This window comes from Geotrypetes seraphini, chromosome 15 (assembly GCF_902459505.1).
Source record: "Geotrypetes seraphini chromosome 15, aGeoSer1.1, whole genome shotgun sequence".
Classification (NCBI taxonomy): Eukaryota; Metazoa; Chordata; class Amphibia; order Gymnophiona; family Dermophiidae; genus Geotrypetes; species Geotrypetes seraphini.
The window spans coordinates 13,698,113-13,710,931 of record NC_047098.1 but is presented as its reverse complement, the minus strand read 5'-3'; the positions used below and the strand labels follow the sequence as shown (position 1 = coordinate 13,710,931).

The window sequence follows — 12,819 nt, the reverse complement described above, 5'->3', positions numbered from 1 at the left end:
TTTGCTGAGTGTTTTGCTCGTCTTGCAAAACACTCGTAAACCAGGATACTCGCAAACCGTGGTTTGACTGTATCTGCTAAGCGCTGTATATAGAATCAAACCTAGCAGCACCTAAGGCTCTGCCTATCATGGACCAGGGAAGAAAGACATACAGGAGGAGTCCCTGAGGCCAAGCCTGCACCAGAGCGTCAAAACCCTCGCTTCTGAGCTCGGACCTTCAACTGAAAAGTTGAGCTCTTTCATGATCTTACTGTGGCCGTGAGTTAGAAGCAGGACCTACCTCAACGCTACACAATGGCTCGAAATGCCACCGGGGTCAGCGCCAAGACACCCCGATCCAAGGGCTGTCTGCTGAGGAAGTCGGCCTGAATAAGGTCGACCCCCACCAAAAACGCTGAATAAAATAATAAAATGTGGAGAGCAGAACAAACACACTCCTGCAGGCACGCGTGCAGAAGGGATAAACTGTAGGTGGAGCTCTCAGTGAAACACTGAGGAGGTACAGAGAAAAATCTGAACTGGATTCATTCTGCAAATGGCATGCAGCCATGGGGACACTACCCACTTGTCTAGAATGTCTCACCTATTGCACTGGAAAGTCCATTTACTGAAGGTATCTTGTTAAATATCTAAGCATTAATTTATCAAATTTAATACTTAATATTGAAAGCTATTATCTGGATTAATCTGGTGAAACAGAGGAGCTTTTCTTGTGGAGATCGTGAAATACAGCATCAACCCTGATACTTTTCAAGGCTCTGAAGCACCAAATCAATCTTTAACCTCATATACGGTTGGAGCACTCACTGTTAGCTGTATTCTGAGAAAATAAACCCCCGCCATGGAATCCACTGGTTCCATCATGTGAGGTGATCACACGGGATCTTGACGGTGGAAGCGCTTCTGACTTTCCAAACTTGTGCTTACAAACATGACCTGCAAGTAGAAAAAGAAGCTTGAGAGAGCTGTACATAGAGGATATCTTAACCTAATAGAGACAAGAAATTGAGTGAGATATACAGGAAACAGCTGTCTCATGCATAGATTTCAGTGTTTGTTTTCAGGACTTTTAAATATTTTTAAAATAAGCACAATTTCTTTATACTATAAATATTCAGAAATAACATTTTTACAACTCATTTTCTGTCAGGCAAACTGAGCTATCATTCAAAAGGTTATATTACTCATCACTTTTACTGCATATTAATTCTGGGCATTAAAAAGATATACTATTGTATTTTGTATATAATTATGGCAATGTTTGTCACTGAAAAAGAGTTAAGTAGTTTAACAAAATAAAGAACTGCATCATTTTATATCTACATGGTTTTGAAGATCATATTCTGCAATATATTCTCATTTGGAATACTAACTGCAATTCTGGAGACCAACCTGGTCCTTAGGGCAGGCATTAATGTGGTCCTCAGCCTTCATCAGGCATATGGGAACATATCTAAAGACCTAAATACATATATCCTTCAGAGGCAGGATAGAGGAGATATAACAGAAGGCAAGCCTCTTTCAACAGAAAGGAGGCTCCAAAGCAATGGTCATGTGATAAAGAGTGAACTAGAAGGTGGTAGATATGTGAAGCAACCTCCCATTGGAGGTGGTGGAGATGAGGATGGCTCTGAATTTAAGAAAGCATAGGACATTCAGAGTAGAGAATGACACGGTGACAAAATTCATCACCGTTCCCGCGGATAACCGCGGGAAACCATCTTCATGTCATTCTTTAAGGAGAGAGGGAAGAATCAGAGTATGAATGGCCACAACCACTGACCTGCAAGCTTTGCTTTGAAGAATGCAGGGGTAGAAGGACCGAGGTTGAAACAGACACTACAGAATGACAGTCTCTGGTATCCAGAGCAGATATTGTGATGTCATAATGCCTCATTCCACCAGTGCCTAAGAGCCAATCACATCAGTGATGTCACAATGGCTTCATTATCCTTGGCTCCCATAAGAATCAGAGTATGAATGGGCTCAGCCAATGACCCGCAAGCTTTGCTTTGAAGAATGCTGGTGTAGAAGGACTGAGGTTGAAATAGACACTAGAAAATGACATGGGATTATTTCCCGCGGTTATCCATGGGGACGGGAACGGTGATGAATTTTGTCACCGTGTCATTCTCTAATTCAGAGGATCTCTGAAGAAATAAAGAGATTGTAGAGACTTGCCAGTTGATTTGGAGAAACTGGAGGCTCTACGGTCTTTTTTCTGTAGTTATAGTCTAGTGTTTCCATATCTACAGTATTTATTTAATTTCTTCCATTTGTGCGTCACACATACCCATACAAGCTCTTGGCGACATTACAGAGGAAGGGGTTAGAAGAGGATTGGGAGGATGCCAAGTATCCTTACCAATATTGCCCAAGCGCAGGTGAAGTCTGCCTTTTACAACGGTATATACTCCAATGGGTTTGACTGTGCCATGTTTAGTCATGTCTCCACTAATTACCATTGAGTCCTGCTCATATTCTGTTGTAATGACCTCCAGTTCATGAGACACCTGAACTGAAGTCCGTCCCTGTCGAAGCAGATGCTACAAAAAAAAAGAAGCATAATCAAGTTATTTATGTGGGAAAACCTATAAAGTTCTTTGCAAAGAATAGTTGCTAAATACTTGAATGCATATCCAACCCCCCCCCCCCAATTCGTCGACTCATCAAGAACAGCATGAAGTTTCTAACACTCAAGAGCCAATTCATTACCAGGACATTTCGTACAAGCCTATTCTATCAAGCAGGGGGCAGCAGGAATGCGGTACAAAACCTGGCGAGCTGCACCAACATGTAATGTTGGAATTGGAAACGCCCAGAGCTCCAAACACCTTCTGTGATAAACAATTACTAAAAACATCAGAAACAAAATGCTAAGAGTGGATATTCTGAAAATATTTGTAAAATACAATATTTAAATTGCCAAAACTCTGACTAATGATGTTTTCTGTGTATACCGTATTTTTCGCTCCATAAGACGCACCCAAGATTTAGAGTAGGAAAACAAAAAAAAAAAACCCATTCTGAACCAAATTGTGTACTAATATATACCAGGCTCTGCACCCAGCCCCCCCTCACTCCCTGCTAGGCTCTGCAACCTACCCCTCACTCCCTGCCAGATCTTGCACCCAACCCCACACTCCCTGCCAGGCTTTGCATCATGTCTCCCCTTCTCTGCCAGGCTGTTCCTTTCATTTTTCATATACACACAATACACACAGCAGATATAAATGATCAAAACTGACACATTTTGATCACTAAATTGAAAATAAAATCATTTTTCCTACCTTTGGTGATTTCATGAGTCTCCTTCCTTCCTTTCTTCCTTTCTTCACTCAGGCCCAACAATTGTCCCTTTCTATTTCCTCCCTCCCATGTCCCGAGTTCTTGTCTCCTCACTGCCTTCCAAGCCTTTGTCCTTCCTGCCACGCCAGACACTGTCTTCCTCCCTCTCTGCCACGCTGATGAAGTCTGCCTACCTTCCGATTCCTCCTCCTCTGGCCCGGGTCCGCTGCCGCTGCGCCGCTACTTAAAGAAGGGAAGGGAAGGGCCAGTGTACAGAGATGGCATGTCGCCGGCCCACAAGCCTTCGCCCGATGTCAGAAATGACTAATAAAACATATATGCACTTAACACCAGCCATAGAACAGATTTAAGTGTTTGCACCCAGGTGCAGCAGATATCTCCACAACTTACAGTTTTCTACAAGTTATAAAGTTATATGTGTAAGTTTGAGCCCACTTTCAATTACACACTATGTAAGATATGGAGGTATTTACAGAATAGTGCTTAGATGGAATTTTGGCAGTTATGTGCGAAAAAAATCTAATCTAATCTAAAGCTTAACTTTATATACTGAGTCATCATTCCAAAGAAGCTCGACTCGGTTTACAGCACTTAAATAAAACAGAGAGGAGTTACATTAATTAATTAATTAATTACAATTAATAGGTAGGAACTATAAAAAATAATGGCGAAATTTAAAAAAAAAGTTGATTTCAAAGTGTTCAGCAACAGGTCAACCATTTTTTTTATTCAGACCATTAATTCCTTATTCTCCATCTAGGATATTAAGATCATCACACAAAACTTTATTTGTAGTATCTTTTTGAGTTCTTAATCTAGATCAGATTAGATGTACTTATAACAGCACCTACAATTTTGACTGGTCTGATGCTGACACTAAGGAAATTACAACCTGTTGATTTATTTATTTATTTATTTTTTAACAATTCTCTCAAATCTAATCACATGCCTGCTTATGACTATAAATCTGGTAGAGGGGAACTATATAGACCAGTGGTCTCAAACTCGCGGCCCGCCAGGTACTATTTTGAGGCCCTCGGGATGTTTATCATAATCATATGTCTCTTTAGCTATAAATTACAATATTATTAAGACTTAGCTAAAACGAAAGATTTATAAACTATAGAGTTTTACCTCATGCAAAATTGTCATTTATTTAATAAGACATTAACTATTTTTTCTGAGGCCCTCCAAATACCTACAAATCCAAAATGTGGCCCTGCAAAGGGTTTGAGTTTGAGACCACTGATATAGACCAAGAAGTGCCATGCCTTTGGAATCCACATTTTTGAAAAATTATTCTATTTTACATTCCTATCAAACCTTACAAACAGTAATGTAATGTAATGTAATTTATTTCTTATATACCGCTACATCCGTTAGGTTCTAAGCGGTTTACAGAAAATATACATTAAGATTAGAAATAAGAAAGGTACTTGAAAAATTCCCTTACTGTCCCGAAGGCTCACAATCTAACTAAAGTACCTGGAGGGTAATAGAGAAGTGAAAAGTAGAGTTAGAGGAAAAATAAAAATAAAATAAACATTTTAACAAGACAGCATTGATCTAAATACTTTGGAAGGTAGAAGAGAGGAGGGAAAGGAATAGAAGCAGAAGGGGGTACTATCGAACATGGTGAACAAATGCTATTCATTTTCAATGTTGTAATGCAATTTACAGAAAACAAATGCTCAGACCTTCATCTCAAAAGCAGCAGAACCAATAAGAAGCAAGGAATCACCATCCCAGACATCAATTTGTAAGGTTTGAAGGGCTAAGTAACGAATAAACCAGCGCTTCTCTCCTGGCTTTAGAAATACAGGGTCCACCATATACTTCAGCTGGAATCCAGGAGACCCTGCAAAGAAGAAAATGCAGGCAAAGTGCTTGTTTTTGTTTTAAACATAAACACAACCAATCATTTTACTCAAGAGAAAAGATGATTTATTGCGTATCAAAATGGTCTTTTTGCACCTGCAACTTCCTTAATCGAAAAGGAGTGACAGATATGCAAATCATCTGTAGCACATTTAAATAAAAGACTTTTCAACGACTGTGGAATAAAGGGCTCCTTTTACAAAGTTGCGTTAGGGCATTAAGGGGCAGAATAGCGAACGCTATATTGCCGTGCGTGCTAGACGTTAACGCCAGCATTGAGCTGGTGTTAGTTCTAACTGCGTAGTGCACGGTAATATCCTGCGTGCACTAAAAATGCTAGCGCACCTTAGTAAAAGGAGCCCAAAGAGTATTAGGAACTGGCTTATACCAAATTTTCTGTGCCAGATTCTTAGTTACAGTATGAATCAGTCATTGGGTGGTTTCTGGTTTATTTAACATGATATACTGCCAATGCGTTTCACAATATTAAAAATGACATTTGCTATTTTATTGTCCGTTGATACATGCTTTTTGGAAATCAATTTGGGGTCAAATAAATAGTTCGTTAGAAAATCCGGTGGCATTATCGTATGATACTGTGTTATTTGGTACATCAATGAGAGCTAAGAGCCAAATATCCTCTAACAATAACAAGCTATTACTCATTATGACAGGGGTTGCCATATAGCATATCATGAGAAATTGGGATCTTCTGAATTATAGCTTTTAGTGGAACTCTGTCATATATTTAAAATGGAAAGGGTAATTGCCATGCAGCAAAGGAATTTTAAGAAATTTCAGGATATTTGGGAGCCATTAACAAAATACTGTAATGAATGAATGTCATTTTTCCCCTTAAATCTGCACGTCCAAGGAGGGGGTGGGGGGTATTTTGGTTTTCTTATGAGTACAAATTGAATACGGGGGAGGGAGGGATATGGAATCTGAATTAGATTTTGATAGGATATTAAGTGATGTATTTAAATATAAAATGATGTTATATGATGTTACTCTTATTGTAAGTTTTAAAAATGAATAAAGAATATTTTAAAAAATGACAGAGGCACTGCACACAGTCAAATATCAAAGAGAAATAGGAACTCCATTACAAGTAAAAAGTTGATAGAGTAACAAAAAGAAAACAGAATTCCAGATCGCCATATCACCCACCAAAAGGTGCTCCAAAATTCTCTCTAAAATATTTAATTTATAAAGGCCAATTGCAATAAATGAGTCTTAAAATCTCTCCAAATTTGAAAAAAGAAAGCTCAGTACAAAGGGAATTCATGCTGCACATATCACATGGAAGACAAATTTAGACAGCCAATAATTATAATCTGATAGGGAGTGGTTGTTGAAAATATTTTTCAAATTCAAAGATAAAGAATTTATGAAATGCAGTGGTACCTTGGTTTACGAGCATAATTCGTTCCAGAAGCAAAATACTCGTATATCAAAGCGAGTTTCCCCATAGGAAATAATGGAAACTCGCTTTGATACGTTCCCCCCCCCCCTGAGGCCAGTGGCGCTGCTCCCCCCCCCCCTCGAACCGGCACCCCTCCACCCGAACAACTTAAACTTATCCCCCGGTCTGGCACTGGCACGCAGCCCACAGAATGTGCCGGTGCCGTTAGAAGATTTTCCTGCCTCTGCCAGCCTTGAGCATGCATCTGCGCAGATGCATGCTCAAGGCCGGCAGAGGCAGGAAGATCTTCTAGAGGCACTGGCACATCCTGTGAGCTGCGTGCCAGTGCCAGGGGGGGATAAGTTCAAGTTGTTTGAGGGGGTGCCGGTTCGAGTGGGGGGGGGGAGCAGCGCCACTGGCTATCAGGGGGAGGGGGTGTGCTCGCAAATCAAGTCAACACTCGGTTTGCGAGACAAGTTTTGCGAGAATGTTTTGCTCGTCTTGCAAAACACTCGCAAACCAGGTTACTCGCAAACCGAGGTTTGACTGTATAAGATTAGAATGTACCCAGATGTATCTAGAGTGACCCAAAAGAAGAGGAAACAATTTTTGATTTTGCGTCCTCAGGTTCTAAAATTGGGGGCAACATTTGTGCTATCAGGGAACTAGATATATATTTTTTGAATCCTCACAATTGTCAAGATTTATTTCAGCTAAAGAGGTGATTGTTGCTGGTAACCCGCTTAACTTGCAAGAGGAAGACTCATAATAAGTGGCCCAGGTGTGATTCAGGTTCACCTTTCTGTTTTCCTATGAATGATTTAATAATTATAAATATACCGATTTTTCTTTTAAGCTCATCCTATGTTATACTGGACTAATTAACAGTACAAAAGTGGGAGAAAATTTCCAATGATTTAATTTTTTATTGATGTTTTTCATTTGTAACTGTTTAAAATGAATGATTTTGTTGATCATGAAAATGGAAATTAATAAAAATCTAAAATAAAAAAAATCTAGACAGCCAATATGTAAATATCTGAAATTATATATTAAAGGCAAATAAGTCAGTATCAATATCTTAAACTGAATGCAAAAATGAATTGGGAGCCAATGATCCCAATGAGTATTTTACATAGGCTGCAAATGACAAATAACATAATTTGGCAATCCTGCATAGATAATATCACAATAATCTAATTAAGAAGCTATCAATGCACAAAGTAGACTCTCCCTTTAGGGAAAATTGTCACAAAGACAACAAAATTGTCTAAGAAAGAAAAAAGGCTTTTTGAGGACATCGTTAAGCTGCTTCTTGGAACCGACAAGAGGCGGAGCTATTTTAGACTTGGTCCTTAGTGGAATGCAAAGCATAGTACACGAAAAAACTGTGTTTGGTCCTCTGGGAAACTGATCATAATGTGATCTAATTTGAGCTGATATCTGGAATGATGTTGCTAAAGAAATCTGTAGCAGCACTTAATTTTCCAAAGGGCAATTATGATAAAATTAGGAATATGGTTAAAAAGAAGCTAAAAGAATCAGTGGGAAATATTTGTACATGCTTATTTTTAAGGTTCACTCTTAGTACCGTCTAAAACACATATGTGTATCTAGTGGCATAGCGAAGGTGGGTGGTGCCCCCTCCCCCCATTCTTCTCTGCTGCTCGAGTGCTCCCCCACATACCTCTAGAAATGTTTGCTGGTGCGAGCAGCATATTCCACCTCCTACTCGCGCTTGACTTGGCTCCCTTCTGATGTCACATCCTGGTCCTGTAACCAGGAAGTGATGTCAGAAGGGAGTCAAGGCCGACGTGAGAAGGTGGAAGATGCTGCTCACATTGGTGAAAATTTCAAAAGGTACACGGGGGGGGGGAGGGGAGGAGAACAGGCACTGGCGCTCCCACCAAGATGGCACCGGGGCAGTCTACACTTTCCGTACTATGCCAGTGTGTATCTTAGCTTTGTAAAATCAGGATTTAGACATGTACACAAAATACATGTCTATATACCACATTATGTACATCTATAATATGAATAGGGCTTCTAAAATAACCGTTCTATATGTCCATACTTGGATAGTAAATCATAATACAAAGGTACCATTTACATTACATAGAATAAGTTAGTTCGCAATCTAATGAAGACGAAACTGAATATTCGCTGAAATTAACTATCAAAAATTAATAACAAGGAAAACCAGAGGGAGGTTTGACTGCCTTTGAATAATTCCTCTCTGAATGGATTAGAAAGAAGCTGAATAAGTAATTACTTACTATCCTGAGATGAAATAAATTTAGATAACTGCTGTGGCTCATAGAAAGCATATCTGTTCTCTTTATATACCAAAATGCACTTACAGGGGTACTTCAGAACAAAAGTCACCCCTATATGTATTGTCTGAGGTCTCAAAAAAAGAAATTGTTTTCTTCTACTGAAATATTTTATTAATTAAACTTCTACAAACACTGGTCATTGGACAGAAGTCAACTCACCAAATGTAGACGTCTTCAACCACTCAATGTAGTTCATCGATTTGGGCCTTGTTTCTATATAAGGAAATCTTTGTGATTTAACATTCTTACCATGGTTAATGGTCCCATCCTTGTTAATCTGCACTACAATTTGAGACAAATCTGAATTTGCCAAGCCAGATTGGTCTATGTTTATCAGCTGCAGTCGCGGGGTAGTTACGGGTGGAAAACAGTAAAACTGGAAAGTGAAGTAAATTGTGTTTGGCCATTTTGCTTGCATGCCTTCCTGAGGAATCCTAGAAACATTAACAAAGAAGTACCTGTTGTTTCAGGAAGTATGTTCAATTCACCGAGTTAAATCTTATTTAAAACAAGATCATGAAGTTCTTCATATGACACTGCGGGAGGAAGTTATCAACATGGGTTACGTTAAGATGAGTTATTTTACCACAATTCATGCTATTTTGGCACAGGGTCTCATTGCATAAAATGGGACCCTGACTTAAAATAGCACAACTTGTGGTAAAATAACCCATCTTAACAGTAGCTCATATTGCTAACCAACCTCCCCCCCCCCCCATATGCTTAATATATTGAGATGTGAACAGTATCTGCTGAAAAGCTACAGGTTGCCATGGGCAGTTCAGGCTCACTGCAGGAACGATGATACTGCTCCACTGGATGTCTGTAATTAGGAAAATCATGAATTTGTATAGCAGTTTAAAATCACACACACATTAGAGAAATGAACTGCTATTGCTCATGAAGAGACTCTGGCATGTTAAGATAGTTCAGATTGATTTCAGTTGAGTGATCAGGGCACTGCACTCTCCTAACCACATATATTTCTCAAATTAAGGACATGAATATATCTTAAAATGCCAATTTTAAGAACAAATTTCTCACTATGCTCTGATTTTCAAGTCCCCCAAATTTGGGCATGGCTAGGAAAGATTGGTCTTTGAGTAAAAGGAAACTATTCCTTATCTTTTAAAACATAGTAGATGACGGCAGATAAAGACCCGAATGGTCCATCCAGTCTGCCCAACCTGATTCAATTTAAATTTTTTTTTTTTTTTTTTTTTTCTTAGCTATTTCTGGGCGAGAATCCAAAGCTTTACCCGGTACTGTGCTTGGGTTCCAACTGCCGAAATCTCTGTTAAGACTTACTCCAGCCCATCTACACCCTCCCAGCCATTGAAGCCCTCCCCTGCCCATCCTCCACCAAACGGCCATACACAGACACAGACCGTACAAGTCTGCCCAGTAACTGGCCTAGTTCAATCTTTAATATTATTTTCTGATTCTAAATCTTCTGTGTTCATCCCACGCTTCTTTGAACTCAGTCACAGTTTTACTCTCCACCCAACTTGCATGACTTTTAGACAGATGTTTGCCTAGAAACTTCCCTCATTTTTGTCAGCCAGCTATGACAGTCTATATAAAGGTCTCCCTGTTATATTACTTACATTAAATATACTGTTACTATTCAATAGACACATACTGTAAGTTATCCGTATATACAATGGAATTACTTTTTTAAGTGAAGCAAATACCTATACCCGAACATGTCCTCTTTTTAGAGGACTGTCCGGGTTCCCAGACGGACTTTCCAAAATCCAGCATTTTCCCAGGCTTTGGAAAAACCCAACGAGCTCTGGCCACATCTGGAGGGCACACACATATGTGCATGCTCCAGGCCCTCCACATGTGGCTGGAGCTCATCTGGAAGAAGAGAGGAGGCTCTGTGGGGGGTGGAGGTGGAACAGGGCGGGGTCAGGTGTCTGGGGTTTCCAGGAAAAAAATATGGTTACCCTATGTATACATGTAAAACCTTATATGGATAGCTTACCTATTTAAAGTTCTAGCTTTTATTTAGGCAGTTCATTTAACCCATAAAGATATATTGTATTATGAAGAGGCAACATGGATTCACTAGAGGTGGGTCTTGTCAGACAAATCTGATCAATTTCTTTGACTAGGTGACCAGAGAATTGGATAGAGGGAGTGTGCTAGATGTGGTGTATTTAGATTTTAGCAAAGCCTTTGACAGTGTTCCACACAGACATCTAATAAATAAACTGAGTGCCTTTGGGATGGGTCCCAAAGTGACAGGCTGGGTCAGGAACTGGTTGAGTGGAAGGCGACAATGAAGATCACTCTGAGGCAAGGGATGTTACCAGTGGTGTGCCTCAAGGTTCTGTTCTTTTTAACATTTTTATAAGTGATATTGTTGAAGGGCTGTCAAGTAAGATTTGCCTCTTTGCGGATGATACCAAAATCTGCAATAGACACCCCGGATGGTAAGAATGACATAAAGAAAGACCTAGCAAAGCTTGAAGAATGGTCTGAAATTTGGCAGCTAAAATCTAATACTAAGAAATGCAAGGTCATGCATTTGGACTGCAAAAACCCGAAGGAACGGTACAGTTTAGGGGGGTGAAGAACATTTGTGTACAACAGAAGAGCGTGATTTGAGTGTGATTGTATGTGATGATCTTAAGGTGGCCAAACAGGTTGAAAAGATGATGGTGAAAGCTAGAAGGATGCTAGGGAGCATAGGAAGAGGTATGGCCAGTAGGAAAAAGGAGGTATTGATGCCCCTGTATAAGACTCTGGTGAGACCTCATTTAGAATATTGTGTACAATTCTGGAGATCGCATCTTCAAAAAGATATAAAAAGGATGGAGTCGGTCCAGAGGAAGGCTAGCTACTAAAATAGTGCGTGGTCTTAGTCATATGGTGTATGGGGACAGACTTAAAGATCTAAATATGTATACATTGGAGGAAAGGCGGGAGCGTTCTCAAAACAGACTTTCTAGATGCCTTTCTGTTGTTTTGGCTCTTGTGTGTCCAAATCTTAAGGAAGCATGTTAGATGCATGTTTTGGGCAGGCTTAGGTCTTGGATGCTCATCAGGCATAATCAAACCTTTAACAAAAGGTCCAGGGCTTATTGTTTTTAGACGTTGGGAGCTAGACCTGTTTAAAAAGCATCTAAATGCTAAAAAGATGCCCAAACTTACCAGATGACTACTGGAGGGATTAAGGCATGACCCCCTCCCCCCACACTTACTCCCCCTGTGGTCACCAACCCCCACCCACCACCCAAAGATGTTAATAATAACAATACATTCTAGCCTGTATTACCAAGGGATGCTGAGAAGTTCTCAGCCCAAGCAGCTTCAGTTGTTAACACAGACATTTGAACCCAGAGAGCAGTGGAGCACTCTTATGGGCAACTGCAATGAATTTCACATTAAATGTTCCAGGTACAGATGTCACTATATCATGCTTATATTGTATGGTGAGCCCTCAAAAGCCTACATTAAGATGACACCTACAGGCATAAGGGCTATTGTTTAATTTAATTTAATTCTTATATACCGCTAATACCGTGAGGTTCTAAGCGGTTTACAAAAATGATACATTAAAGATACAATAAATAAAATAAATAAATAAAAATAGGTACTTGGAAGTTCCCTTACTGTTCCAAAGGCTCACAATCTAGCTAAAGTACCTGAGAAAACAATTTATGAAAAGTAAAGATAAAAATATAAAGACAGAGATAGAGATAGATATGAATATTCCAACAAGTAATATCTAAGTTAAGTTAGAATTAAAAATAGTAAGTAAAATAAATAAAAAAAAGAGATAAAGAAAAATAAAATATATTCCAAAAAGCATTAGGATCTGATGTTAAATGATCATAATGATTACAAGCCAAAGAGAGAAAAAACGATCAACCGCCATCA

General features: G+C 39.4%; 1 protein-coding gene across 7 annotated transcripts in view; it reads right to left on the bottom strand.

Annotated features, from left to right (window-relative positions):
- Positions 1-12,819, bottom strand: part of NPHP4 (nephrocystin 4) — a 145,983-nt gene that overhangs the window by 33,050 nt on the left and 100,114 nt on the right. For all 7 annotated transcript variants that reach the window (XM_033921887.1, XM_033921888.1, XM_033921889.1 and 4 more), the window contains 4 exons: positions 9,178-9,362; positions 5,007-5,167; positions 2,366-2,546; positions 808-936 (listed from right to left, as the gene is read on the bottom strand). In XM_033921887.1, the coding sequence (XP_033777778.1) occupies positions 808-936; positions 2,366-2,546; positions 5,007-5,167; positions 9,178-9,362 (656 nt within the window). The remainder of the gene's footprint in view (positions 1-807; positions 937-2,365; positions 2,547-5,006; positions 5,168-9,177; positions 9,363-12,819) is intronic.